Source organism: Oncorhynchus clarkii, chromosome 26 (assembly GCF_045791955.1).
Source record: "Oncorhynchus clarkii lewisi isolate Uvic-CL-2024 chromosome 26, UVic_Ocla_1.0, whole genome shotgun sequence".
In the NCBI taxonomy this organism is placed as follows: domain Eukaryota; kingdom Metazoa; phylum Chordata; class Actinopteri; order Salmoniformes; family Salmonidae; genus Oncorhynchus; species Oncorhynchus clarkii.
In genome coordinates, this window is record NC_092172.1 from 2,374,162 (window position 1) to 2,387,101 (window position 12,940).

At 42.9% G+C, this 12,940-nt stretch overlaps 1 protein-coding gene across 1 annotated transcript in view; it reads right to left on the reverse strand.

Annotated features, from left to right (window-relative positions):
• Nucleotides 1–12,940, reverse strand: part of LOC139384764 (MAM domain-containing glycosylphosphatidylinositol anchor protein 1-like) — a 369,693-nt gene that overhangs the window by 42,746 nt on the left and 314,007 nt on the right. The window contains exon 16 of the mRNA XM_071129638.1: nt 10,549–10,710. Within this exon, the coding sequence (XP_070985739.1) occupies nt 10,549–10,710 (162 nt within the window). The remainder of the gene's footprint in view (nt 1–10,548; nt 10,711–12,940) is intronic.

Below are 12,940 nucleotides of genomic sequence, written 5' to 3' on the forward strand. Positions count from 1 at the left end.
TTGTCGAGCCGCGTACAACGCCCTAATTGATAAAAACAACGATGCTGCATTTGATCCGTAGAAAACCCATTTCTAAGGGACTGAAGTGCTAGATAACAAATTGTATGGCTCTTATTAGTGTTCTGTTGACAACTCTTGGAGGAACACAACAATCTGCTCCAGAGGAGGACGGAGGGGAGGAGGAGGATGAGTGGGTGTCAGTGGGGGTGTCAGAGTTCGGCTACTGTGCTCGCATAGTCCCTTAAAAGACATTCACTTGAAACATTTGTAAAAAGTGGCAATAGTACTGTTTGTACTTTTTGAGACGCAGGAGCAAATATACACTTCCTCTTAAAAATTTAGAATGAATCTAAGATAACTCAAGAAATCTATAATTGACAGTGACTTGTGACCAATCACTGATGAGGGGGCGTAGACATGGCTCGGGAAAAAAAAGCTGTCACGGAAGCTGAAAAACACCTTGTCGAAGTCCAAAACTAACAAAAAAGTCCAAATGTCATCATAATATATGAATGAACTGTTCTGAACTGTTTTGTCTGAGAAGCATGCAGAAGCCTTTAGGCTCTCTCTCAAGTACTCCCTTTCTCTCTGTCACTTTCTCTCTACTAATTCTTTCCTTCTTCCTCTTTCTTTGTCTCATTCTTCTCTCTCCACAATTCACTCTCCTGTTTGTCGCTCCTTCTCCCTTTTCTTTGCCTCATTCTCATGTTTCTCTCTCCAATTCCTTTTCCAGTTCGTCTTTCACTTCTCTCTCCCTCTTCCTCCTTCTCTCTTCTTTCTACCCCCTCTCTTTCTTTCTCTTTTCCTCTTTCTCTCGTTCCCCCTATCTCTCTCTCTCTCTCTTTCTCTCCATCTGTGTTAGAAGGGGTGATTAATAGAAGGTGATAAACAAAGTGATGATTCCTCGGCAGCCCTGCAGCTCTCTCTCTCGGCAAACCGGGACACTTCAAAATATTGTTTAATGGAAACCAAAGCTCATTAAATGTTGTTTAATGCTGCCGCCAGAGCCTAAAGACACTGAAACAGGGCTTATGGGTAATTATGAGGAAGAGGGAGAGGGAGGGAGGGAAAGACAGAGAGAGAGTGTGAGTGAATTAGTGAGTGAGTGCTGAAGAGAACTGCAGGGAACTCACTGGCTGCATTCCAATTCTACACCCTTCTCCAGAACTGTGCACTCGCTCACTCCCCCTCATGCATTTAAAAGCATTGGAATAGTCCTTACTGGTCCATGGATTTGTCCATTCCTTTTAAATCCATGAGGGGGAGTGTACGAGTGTACACTTTGGGAGAGAGGTAGAGAATCGTAATGTAACCACTATATTTTACCGCAAGAATTACTGAGATGGCGTGGTTCAATTCTAATGGAACTGTCAATCGAACATTTATCCGACCGTCATGCCATGATAGGTCAAGGTTGACAAATGTATATGTTATTAATGTGCAAAGTCACACTTCTTGATTTTAAGACAGCCACGGACTCCAACCGCCAACCACAAAAAAAGCCAGACACCCTCCTTTGGTCCATCAGAACCCAATGAAAATTCCTTTCCCTCTAGGGGAATCCCCTTCAAATTAAAGACCCAGATTAATGGACTATTGTCTCTCCACCTTCATTTTCACCACCTGATCTTCCTTGGCTTCTAGGGTCGAGGCAGTCCGACTTAAAGAGTCAGCCCTTATTAATAAAGAATTACTTTAAATAAGGTAGAGCTTTAAGAAGTGAGTCACTAATGCCTCGGATTGGAGGGAGGATCTTTCTGTAGTGTGTCTGGTGTCTGGTCTGGCATCCAGCAGAAAGAGATAGAGGGAGTGGGAGGCAGAGAGAATGAAAGAAAGAGGGAGTGGGAGGGAGAGATGGAAGTACAAACATCTATCTGGAGATGACACTATTCCCTCCGAAATATGCCCCCTAGACACAACTATGACAAAACAACCAACAATAATGGGTCACAACTCCAGCAGCTCTGTGGCACGCTGGGTCTGTACATAGTCAATGATAGGCTTTGAGGAAACTCCTATGGTAGGTACTCCTACAGCTCATCCCTTGGCAGTAGTACTGTATACAGTCATGGCCAAAAGTTTTGAGAATGACACAAATATTAAATTCCACAAAGTTTGCTGCTTCAGTGTCTTTAGATATTTTTGTCAAATGTTACCATGAAATACTGAAGTATAATTACAAGCATTTCATAAGTGGCAAAGGCTTTTATTGACAATTACATGAAGTTGATGCAAAGAGTCAATATTTGCAGTGTTGACCCTTCTTTTTCAAGACCTCTGCAATCTGCCCTGGCATGCTGTCAATTAACTTCTGGGCCACATCCTGACTGATGGCAGCCCATTCTTACATAATCAATGCTTGGAGTTTGTCAGACTTTGTCAGTTTTTGTTTGTCCACCCGCCTCTTGAGGATTGACCACAAGTTCTCAAAAGGATTAAGGTCTGAGGAGTTTCTTGGCCATGGACCCAAAATATCGATGTTTTGTTCCCCGAGCCACTTAGTTATCACTTTTGCCTTATGGCAAGGTGCTCCATCATGCTGGAGAAGACATTGTTCGTCACCAAACTGTTCCTGGATGGTTGGGAGAAGTTGTTCTCTGAGGATGTGTTGGTACCATTCTTTATTCATGTTTGTGTTCTTAGGCAACATTGTAAGTGAGCCCACTCCCTTGGCTGAGAAACAACCCCACACATGAATGGTCTCAGGGTGCTTTACTGTTGGCATGACATAGGACTGATGGTAGCGCTCACCTTGTCTTCTCCGGACAAGCTTTTTTCCGGATGCCCCAAACAATCGGACAGGGGATTCATCAGAGAAAATGACTTTATCCCAGTCCTCAGCAGTCCAAACCTTTTGCAGAATAATAATCTGTCCCTGATGTTTTTCCTGGAGAGAAGTGGCTTCTTTGCTGCCCCATTTCACACCAGGCCATCCTCCAAAAGTCTTCGCCTCACTGTGCATTCAGATGCACTCACATCTGCCTGCTGCCATTCCTGAGCAAGCTCTGTACTGGTGGTGCCCCGATCCCGCAGCTGAATCAACTTTAGGAGATGGTCCTGGCGCTTGCTGGACTTTCTTGGGCACCCTGAAGCCTTCTTCAAAACAATTGAACCACTCTCCTTGAAGAACTGGATGATCCGATAAATGGTTGATTTAGGTGCAATCTTACTGGCAACAATGTCATTGCCTGTGAAGCCCTTTTTGTGCAAAGCAATGATGACGGCACATGTTTCCTTGCAGGTAACCATTGCTGACAGAGGAAGAACAATGATTCCAAGCACCACCCTCCTTTTAAAGCTTCCAGTCTGTTATTAGAACTCAATCAGCATGGCAGAGGGATCTCCAGCCTTGTCCTCGTCAACACTCACACCTGTGTAATCGAGAGAATCACTGACATGATGTCAGCTGGTCCTTTTGTGGCAGGGCTGAAATGCAGTGGACATGTTTTTGGGGGATTAAGTTAATTTGCATGGCAAAGTGTGACTTTTCCATTAATTGCAATTTATCTGATCACGCTTCATAACATTCAGGAGTATATATAAAATGCCATCATACAAACTGAGGCAGCAGACTTTGTGAAAATGTATATTTGTGTCATTCTCAAAACTTTTGGCCACGACTGTATTACTTTATCACTGACCTCAACCCAGACTCTCTCAGAGTGTTCAGTCAGCCCACTAACACCCCTATCAGCAAAATCACAGTCTTCTCGAACAGAGCAATATGCAATCATGAGGCATCAAAGCCAAATGAACTACACAATATTAAGAAATGCTATAGATGGAAGGAAAGTAGTTTAGAAACCTAACAAAAAACAATTAGGCAACAACAAATTCAATCGCTTTTAGTCAACTTCCTGGACAAAACATTTCACTGTAGTAGTGAAAGTGTAAAATGTCTATCAATCAAATGTATTTATAAAGCCCTTTTTACAGCAGATGGCAAGTTCTCTTCTGGTTGTCCCGGGTGGAGATTATAAGAGTACATGGCCATTAAGCCCAGATTCCAGCCTACAACCTAAGAAAATGAAAAACAATGAACAATGGTTTGATGAAGAATGCAAAAACCTAAGAAAGAAATTGAGAAACCTATCCAACCAAAAACATAGAGACCCAAAAACCTGAGTCTACGCCTTCACTATGGTGAATCACTAAAACAATACAGAAATACACTATGGAAAAAGAAGGAACAGCACATCAGAAATCAGCTCAATATAATTCTCACTTCTGGGAAAATTGGAACACACTAAACAAACACCATGAAGAATTATCTATCCAAAATGGATAGATTGGCCCTATTACAAAGAACAAACAGCAAAAACGTATACATGATCAAATATAAATCTTAAAATCAACTATTAAAGGCTACCAGAACCCACTGGATTCTCCAAAAGGCCTTTGCTGTTGATGGTATCCTAAATGAAATGATAAAATATACAGACCACAAATTCCAATAGGCTATACTTAAACTATTTAACACCATCCTTAGCTCTGGCATCTTCACACATTTTTGGAACCAAGTACTGATCACCCCAATCCACAAAAGTAGAGACAAATTTGACCCCAATAACTACTGTGGGATATGCTTCTACAGCAACCTTGGGAAAATTATTTGCATTATCATTTACATTAGACTTGTACATTTCCTCAGTGAAAATAATGTATTGAGCAAATGTCAAATTGTATTTTTACCAAATTACCGTACGACAGATCACATATTCACCCTGCACACCCTAATTGACAAACAAACCAAAACAAAGGCAAAGTATTTTCATGCTTTGTTGATTTAAAAAAAGCTTTTAACTCAATCTGGCATGAGGGTCTGCTATACAAATTGATGGAAAGTTGTGTGGGGGAAAAATATACGATATTATAAAATCAATGTACACTAACAACAAGTGAGCCGTTAAAATTGGCAAAAAAAACGTTTCTTTCCACAGGGTCGTGGGGTAAGACAGGGATGTAGATTAAGCCCCACATAAATATCAACGAATTGGCGAGGGTACTCGAACAGTCTGCAGCACCCGGCCTCACCCTACTAAAATCGGAAGTCTGATGTCTGTTTGCTGATGATCTGGTGCTACTGTCCCCAACCAAGGAGTACCTACAGCAGCACCTAGATCTTCTGCATAGATTCTGTCAGGCCATCTTTCAAGATATCAGGCATTACCTTGGCATACCCCCAGGGGTATGCGTACCCCAGTTTGGGAATACCTGCCCTAAAGCATACAAAAATGATACACACCTCGGCCTAAACATCAGCGCCACAGGAAACTTCCACAAAGATGTGAACGATCAGAGAAACAAGGAAAGATTGGCCTTCTATGCTATCAAAAGGAATATATAATCTGGCACACCAATTAGGATCTGGCTAAGAATACTTGAATCAGTTATATAGCCCATTGCTCTTAATGGTTGTGAGGTCTGGGGTCCTCTCACCAACCAAGAATTCACTAAATGGGACAAACACCAAATTGAAACTGCATGCAGAATTGTAACGTAGACACTGGGAGTCGAGAAGCAGGTGGTAAGTTTAACACAACAAAGAACAATACACCATCGGCGTAGCATTTTAACATAAAACAGAAGCAATACTGCCTGGGGAATGAACCTAAGGGAGTGTCAGATAAAGGGGGGTTAATGAGTGAGGTAATGGAGTCCAGGTGTGCCTCATGATGAAGTGCAGGTGTCCGTAATGATTAATGCCAGGTACGCGTAATGATGGTTGCCAGGACCGGTGGTTAGTAAACAGGTGATGTTGGAGAGGGGAAGGGGGTGTAGAAGTGACATGAATTCTGCAAAAATATCCTGTGTACAATGTAAAACACCAAATAATGCATGCAGAGCAGAATTAGGCCAATACCCGCTAATGATCAAAATCCAGAAAAGAGCTGTTAAATTCTACAACCCCCTAAAAGGAAGTGATTCCCAAACATTTCGTAACATAGCCATTACCTACAGAGAGATGAACCTGGAGAAGAGTTCCCTAAGCAAGCTGGTCCTGAGGCTCTGTATATAAACACAATCAGACCTCACCGAGCCCCAGGACAGCAACACAATTAGACCCAACCAAATCATGAGAAAACAAAAAAGATAATTACTTGACACAATGGAAAGAATTACATTTAAAAAACTGAGCAAACTAGAATGCTATTTAGTCCTAAACAGAGAGTACACAGTGGAAGAATACCTGACCACTGTGACTGACCCAAAAATAAGGAAAGCTTTGACTATCTACAGACTCAGTGAGCATAGCCTTGCTGTTGAGAAAGGTCGCTGTAGGCAGATTTGTCTCTCAAGAGAAGACAGGCTATGGGCACACTGCCCACAAAATGAGGTGGAAACTGAGCTGCACTTCTTAACCTCCTGCCAAATGTATGGCAATATTAGAGACACATATTTCCCTCAGATTACACAGACTCACAAAGCATTTGAAAATAAATCCAGTTTTGATAAACTCATATCTATTGGGTGAAATACCACAGTGTGCAATCACAGGAGCCAGATTTTTTGATCTGTTGACGCAAGAAAAAGGCAACCAGTGAAGAGCAAAAACCATTGTAAATACAACCTATATTTATGTTTAGTTATTTTCCCCTTTTTACTTGAACTATTTGCATATCATTACAACACTGTATATAGACATATGACATTTGAGATGTTTTATTATTTTTGAACTTTTGTGAGTGTAATGTTTATTGTTAATTTTTTATTGTTTTTTAAACTTTTGTTTATTATCTATTTCACTTGCTATGGCAATGAAAACATATGTTTTCCATGCCAATAAAGCCCCTTGAATTGAATTGAAATAAATAGATGAGAGACAGGGGAGGGGGGTAGAGAGAGAGAGACCTAGGCCAAAACTTTCAGGACTGTGGAACTGGAAGAGAGGTGTGATTGTCTATGCGATTAAATTGTCAAAAGAAACGATAAATACAAGTCTTATCTGAGTTTTTAGCTACTATCCCGCATGCTGTGTACCAGAGTCCTAACGCCTGCCAAACACCTGCCCTCTCTGTCATTAACAGAATAGCGGGAAAACAATGGGAGGGGCGAAGGACACTGTCTACCATTGTCCTAGATAGCTAGCTACTAGGGGGTTAATTGGCGGGTGGCATCCAATGGTATGGTGCATTACCACTCTCACCTGTGTACCGGAATCCAAGCTTAAATAAGTATAAAGAGGGGTTCCTGCCGTTGCAGGAATACCCACATGCAGGAACGCCCAGAATTGCGGGCCACAATTGCACCCTTCTCCGTTTTGCTACTATGGAGGAGAGAACGGGGGAGACTCTAGAGACCAACTCTCAACTCATTGCCCTCATCTGTCAGATGCACTCCACCCCTACGGTATATCCCAGGGACACACTGCTTAGTGGCAGGGTGGCGGATTGTGTTCCCTGAAATGCAGACGCTAGCTGATTGATGTAGCACAGGGCCCTTTCCATGCACTTGTTTATCTTCTGGTCACACTGGAACATCCAGCTCCTCCGCTGTGCGATATCAGAGAAGACCAATGTTGTCCCAGGAAACATTCAGATTCAGACCTCTAAATCTACGCATCTGCTGCACCAGTGCCGCCCCCTTTGTGTATCTCAAGTCGTTTCCACAGAAGTGGATGACTAGGCTGTCAGTGGGAGAAGAAGCACAGGGCCTCTGCTTGTGCAGAATACTAAGCAGTTTGTGCCACTTCATGCCTTGCTCTCCGAGCCACCTAAAGTGATAGTTAATGAGCAGGCTACATGTTGATAATTTGTATATTTTCCAGGAGCTTGCTCGATTGTCTTGTTAAAAGAGATTAGGGAATTTTTCCAGTTTACTCCATATTTGCTTAAATAGGTTTCTGGTTTTTCGCGTCCCTCTGGAAAATCAGCTGATAATATTAAATAAATACTAATAACTACATGATTTCTGTTGCCATTTGTCATTATCGTTTATTGTTACTTTTATTGCTGTGTTATGCTGTATTATAATGTTGCATAACAATGTTGTATAATCACCTTCCAATGTAAAAACCATGAAAAAAATATACATCTATTTTAAAACCTCTTGGTGCTATGGGGCAGTATTTTCATTTTTGGAAGAAACTGGATATTTTGTCAGGAAAAGATGCTAGAATATGCATATAATGACAGCTTTCGATAGAAAACACTCTAACGTTTCCAAAACTGTAAAGATATTGTCTGTGAGTATAACAGAACTGATGTTGCAAGCGAAAGCCTGAGAAAAATCCAATCCGGAAGTGCCCCAGGTTTTGAAAGCGCTGCGTTCCAATGACTCCCTATTTGTGTTTTTTGTGACTAGGTGCAGACCTAACATAATTGCATGGTATACTTTTGTCGTAAAGCCTTTTTGAAATTGGACACTATGGTGGGATTAACAACAAGTTTATCTTTAAAATGGTGTATAATACATGTATGTTTGAGGAATTTTAATTACGAGATTTTTGTTGTTTGTTTGAATTTGGCGCCCTGCACTTTCACTGGATGTTGGTCAGGTGGGACGTTAGCGTCCCACATACCCTAGAGAGGTTAACTAGCTAACGTTAGCTGGCTGGCTCATTAGCTAATGTTACATGACGTGTGTACAACACCCGTTGAATATGGCCAATGTCAGTATACTTCTGCAAAAAAGCGTAATGAAGTTGTTGCCAGCAGAGCTGGTTAGGCTGTTTTCATGTTATCCATAGGTAAACAAATCATCGGCCGGAGCGTCAGGTGTGCGCTCCAAGAGCACTCCGAGATGGGTGGGGCTAAAGCTTAGGAGGTTGTGAACGATGATGAGTGGGTGTAGACAAAGAGGAGCTTTTCACTAGATACCAAATCATTCAAAGGGCAATTATCTCAAAAGTGAGTTCACAAGTTGGTCAACTTTCAAATCAGAAATACTTTCCAATTGTTCCTCAAATGCAGTGTATGATATACCATTTGTAAAAAACACCATTTCATATTTTTCTACATAAGACAGAATCCAGGTGGTGAGTCACATATATACTCAGACTGTACAAAACATTAGGAACACCTGCTCTTTCCATGGCAGACTGATCAGGTGAATCCAGGTGAAATCTATGATCACTTATTGATGTCATTTGTTAAATCCACTTTAATCAGTGTAGCTGATGGGGAGGAGACAGGTCAAATAAGGGTTTTTAAGCCTTGAGACAATTGAGACATAGATTTTGTATGTATGCCATTCAGATGGTGTATGGGCAAGACAAAATATTTAGGTTTCTTTGAACGGGGTATGGTAGTAGGTGCCAGGCACAAGTGTGTTAAGAACTGCAATGCTGCTGAATTTTTCACGCTCAACAGTTTTCCGTGTGTATCAAGAATGTTCTACCACCAAAAGGACATCCAGCCAATTTGACACAAATGCTGCAGGATTATTTTCCTCTTGCAACAAAATGGGTCACATTAAGAGCCGACATCTGTACTATCCTTGTGAGGACTTCTGGTCTCCACAAGGATTGTAAAACCAAAAACACACACACACCACACACACACACCCTCCACACCCATAAATCACCAGGGCCCGGTTGTTGACGTAGACGAAGTGTGCCATGAGATCTATACACTTGATAAACCCATCTGATAGCACGCACTATGATGAACCACTTCCCCAGTGACTGATTGTGTCACACCCCCTCTCGTAAATCACCCAGCGACACCCCCTCTGGCCCCTTCTTTTCCCACCACCACCCTGCCCTTGAGGAGTACATACACACGCATGCAGGAACACATACACACACCCACAATCTATCTATGTCATTGTGCTTATTGTCATCTATTGTCCAGTCCTAGTAAGACTGGATACAGTAAGCATGCCAACCTTTCCCTGGCAAGGTAGACATTCATACGTGGGTCTCACGACAGCAACTAGGACCATGCCAGTCTGCCCTGTGTGTGTGTGTATGTGTGCGTGTAAGTGCGTGCGTGTGTTAGTGTGTGCCACGTGAGTAAGAGCATGTCTGTCTGCCTGTGTGTGTGCGCGTATGCCCGCCTCGTGTGTGTGATGCTGAGTCGGCTGAGGCATCATCTGTGCCAGGTGGAGTGTGTGGAGGGGTGAGGTCGGCAAGGCCACCTGGTGAGGGGAGCAGTGTAGGGTAGTGTGTGCCAGCTGTGCCATTCTTGGGGATGTGCAGGGCAGCAGTTGAGAGCAGTTGTCCCTGATGCGACATGGGCAGAGAGGAAAGTGCTGACACACACACACACACAAATGTGCAAAGATGAGCATTCACTCAACCACTCATTCATTCACCTCACTCACTCACTCAAACACACAGACCCCTCACTGACGCTTGAACCCCTATATTACAATAGCTTTTCAACACTGACCCTAACAACCTCACAAAAGGCAACATTTCAAAATGGTGCTAAGAACATTAGGGCCCGGACTAGGACCGCCATAGATTGGGAGTAAGACCCTGTGATACTAGCCTCCTGTCACGGGGTGTACTTGTACGTCAAGCTGCCTCACGCTATAGAAACATTATGGCTTGGACAAGGCTACTTACTTTTACTTCTGAACTTATGTGGCTCAGGTACTCACCAATGTGCTTGCCCTTCATGTGGTAGAAGAATGAGACACAGTAGGGGAGACGACCGGAGCCCTTGGGGCCTCTGGCAGCAGTAACATTGTAGAGAGGGGACAGGAGACGGGCATTGTCCCCAGCGACCCGCGGACGAGAGGCCTCGATGTACATGTAGTAACCTAGAAGGGGGAGAGGGGAGGGAAAGACACATATGGTTAGAGACGGTGGTTTTGGTCCCATTTTACATTTGGGTTTATTTGTAAATCCTGGTGAATTCTGCATGCCGCAAATAGGTATGACAGTTGTAAGTGCTATGAAATACCTATACCTATGTTACTCAACACAAGTGGCAAAGAAAACGCTATCCCTCTTTGTGACTGCAGCATCAGAGATATCACATCGCTGGACATTTTAATTATGGCCATCTGTGGTACCGTCTGTAGATGATGTGTTAATCTCACATATAAAAGTTCATATTCAGTTAACTATTCTGCTAATTCTGTCCTATTCTTGTAATTGCAGCCAAAGCATAAATTGGAGGGGGGAAAAAACACTTCAAAAACCTTGTGTCTCAAACAGACCATTAAAAAAATGCTTGCTATTTCCTCATGTACACTGAACAAAAATATAAACGCAACATGTAAAGTGTTGGTCCCATGTTTCATGATCTGAAATAAAGAATCCCAAAAATGTTCCATACGCACAAAAAAACGTATTTCTCTCAAAGTTTGTACACAAATCTGTTTACATCCCTCTTAGTGAGCATTTCTCCTTTGCCAAGATAATCCATAAAATAAAAGGCCACTTTAAAATGTGCAGTTTTGTCACAAGACACAATGCCACAGATGTCTCAAATTTTGAGGGAGAGTGCAATTAACATACTGACTACAGGAATGTCCATCGGGAGCTGTTCATTTCTCTACCATAAGGCACCTCCAACATCGTTTTAGAACATTTGGTAGTACATCCAACCAGCCTCACAACTGCAGACCAGATGTAATCACGCCAACCCAGGACCTCCAAATCCGGCTTCTTCACCTGTGGGATCGAGGGGAGGAGGTGCTGAGGAGTATTTATGTCTGTAATTAAGCCCTTTTGTGGTGAAAAATTAATTCTGATTGGCTGGGCCTGGCTCCCCATTGGGTGGGCCTGGCTGCCAAGTGGGTGGGCATATGCCCTCCCAGGCCCACCCATGGCTGCACCCCTGCCCAGTCATGTGAAATGCATAGATTAGGGCCTAATTCATTTATTTTGATGAACTAATTTCCTTATATGAACAGTAACTCAGTAAAATCTTTGACATTTTTGCATGTTGCATTTATATTTTTGTTCAGTATAGTATGATATAGTATGAGCTGGCCAATGAGCTGGTCAATCAGTGGTCTAGAGGAGGATGAGCTGGCCAATAAGTGGTCTACTCGCATTAATATTTTTAATGACCGGTATGCACACAGCCAATACAATGCAGGAGTGGCTTCGGGACATGTCTCTGATGTCCTTGAGAAGTCCAGCCAGAGCCCAGACTTGAACCCGATTGAACATCTCTGGCGAGACCTGAAAATAGCTGTGCAGCAATACTCCCCATACAACCTGAAGGGGTGTGTCCAAACTTTTGACTGGTACTGTGTGTATATATAAGTGTTTTATTAAAACATTTTTATACACCCCTTCAAATGATTCGATTCAGATATTTCAGCCACACACGCTTCTGACAGGTGTATAATATCGAGCATGCAGCCATGCAATCTCCATAGATAAACATTTGCAGAAGATTCGGCCCGTACTGAAGAGCTCAGTTACTGTCAACATGGCACCATCACAGGATGTCACCTTTTCTACAAGTCAGTTCGTCAAATTCCTGCCCTGCTTGAGCTGCCCAGGTCAACTGTAAGTGCTGTTATTGTGAAGTGGAAACGTCTAGGAGCAACAATGGCTCAGCCGCGAAGTGGTAAGCTACACAAACTCAGTAGAGTGTGACCGCCGAGCACTAAAGCTCGTAGCGCGTAAAAATTGTCTGTACCACTCACTACTGAGTTCCGAACTGTCTCTGTAAGTAACGTCAGCACAATAACTGTTCCTCGGGAGCTTCGTGAAATGGGTTTCCATGGCCGAGCAGCCGCACACAAGCCTAAGATCACCATGCACAATGCCAAGCGTCAGCCGGAGTGGTGTAAAGCTTTCTGTCATTGGACTCTGGAGCAGTGGAAACACGTTCTCTGGAGTGATGAATCACACACACTTCACCTTCTGGCAGTCTGATGGACAAATCTGTGTTTGGCGGATGCCAGGAGAACACTACCTGCCCGGATGAATAGTGCAAACTGTAAAGTTTGGTGGAGGAATAATAATGGTCTGGGGCTGTTTTCATGGTTCGGACTAGGTCCATTAGGGGAAATTAAGGGAAATCTT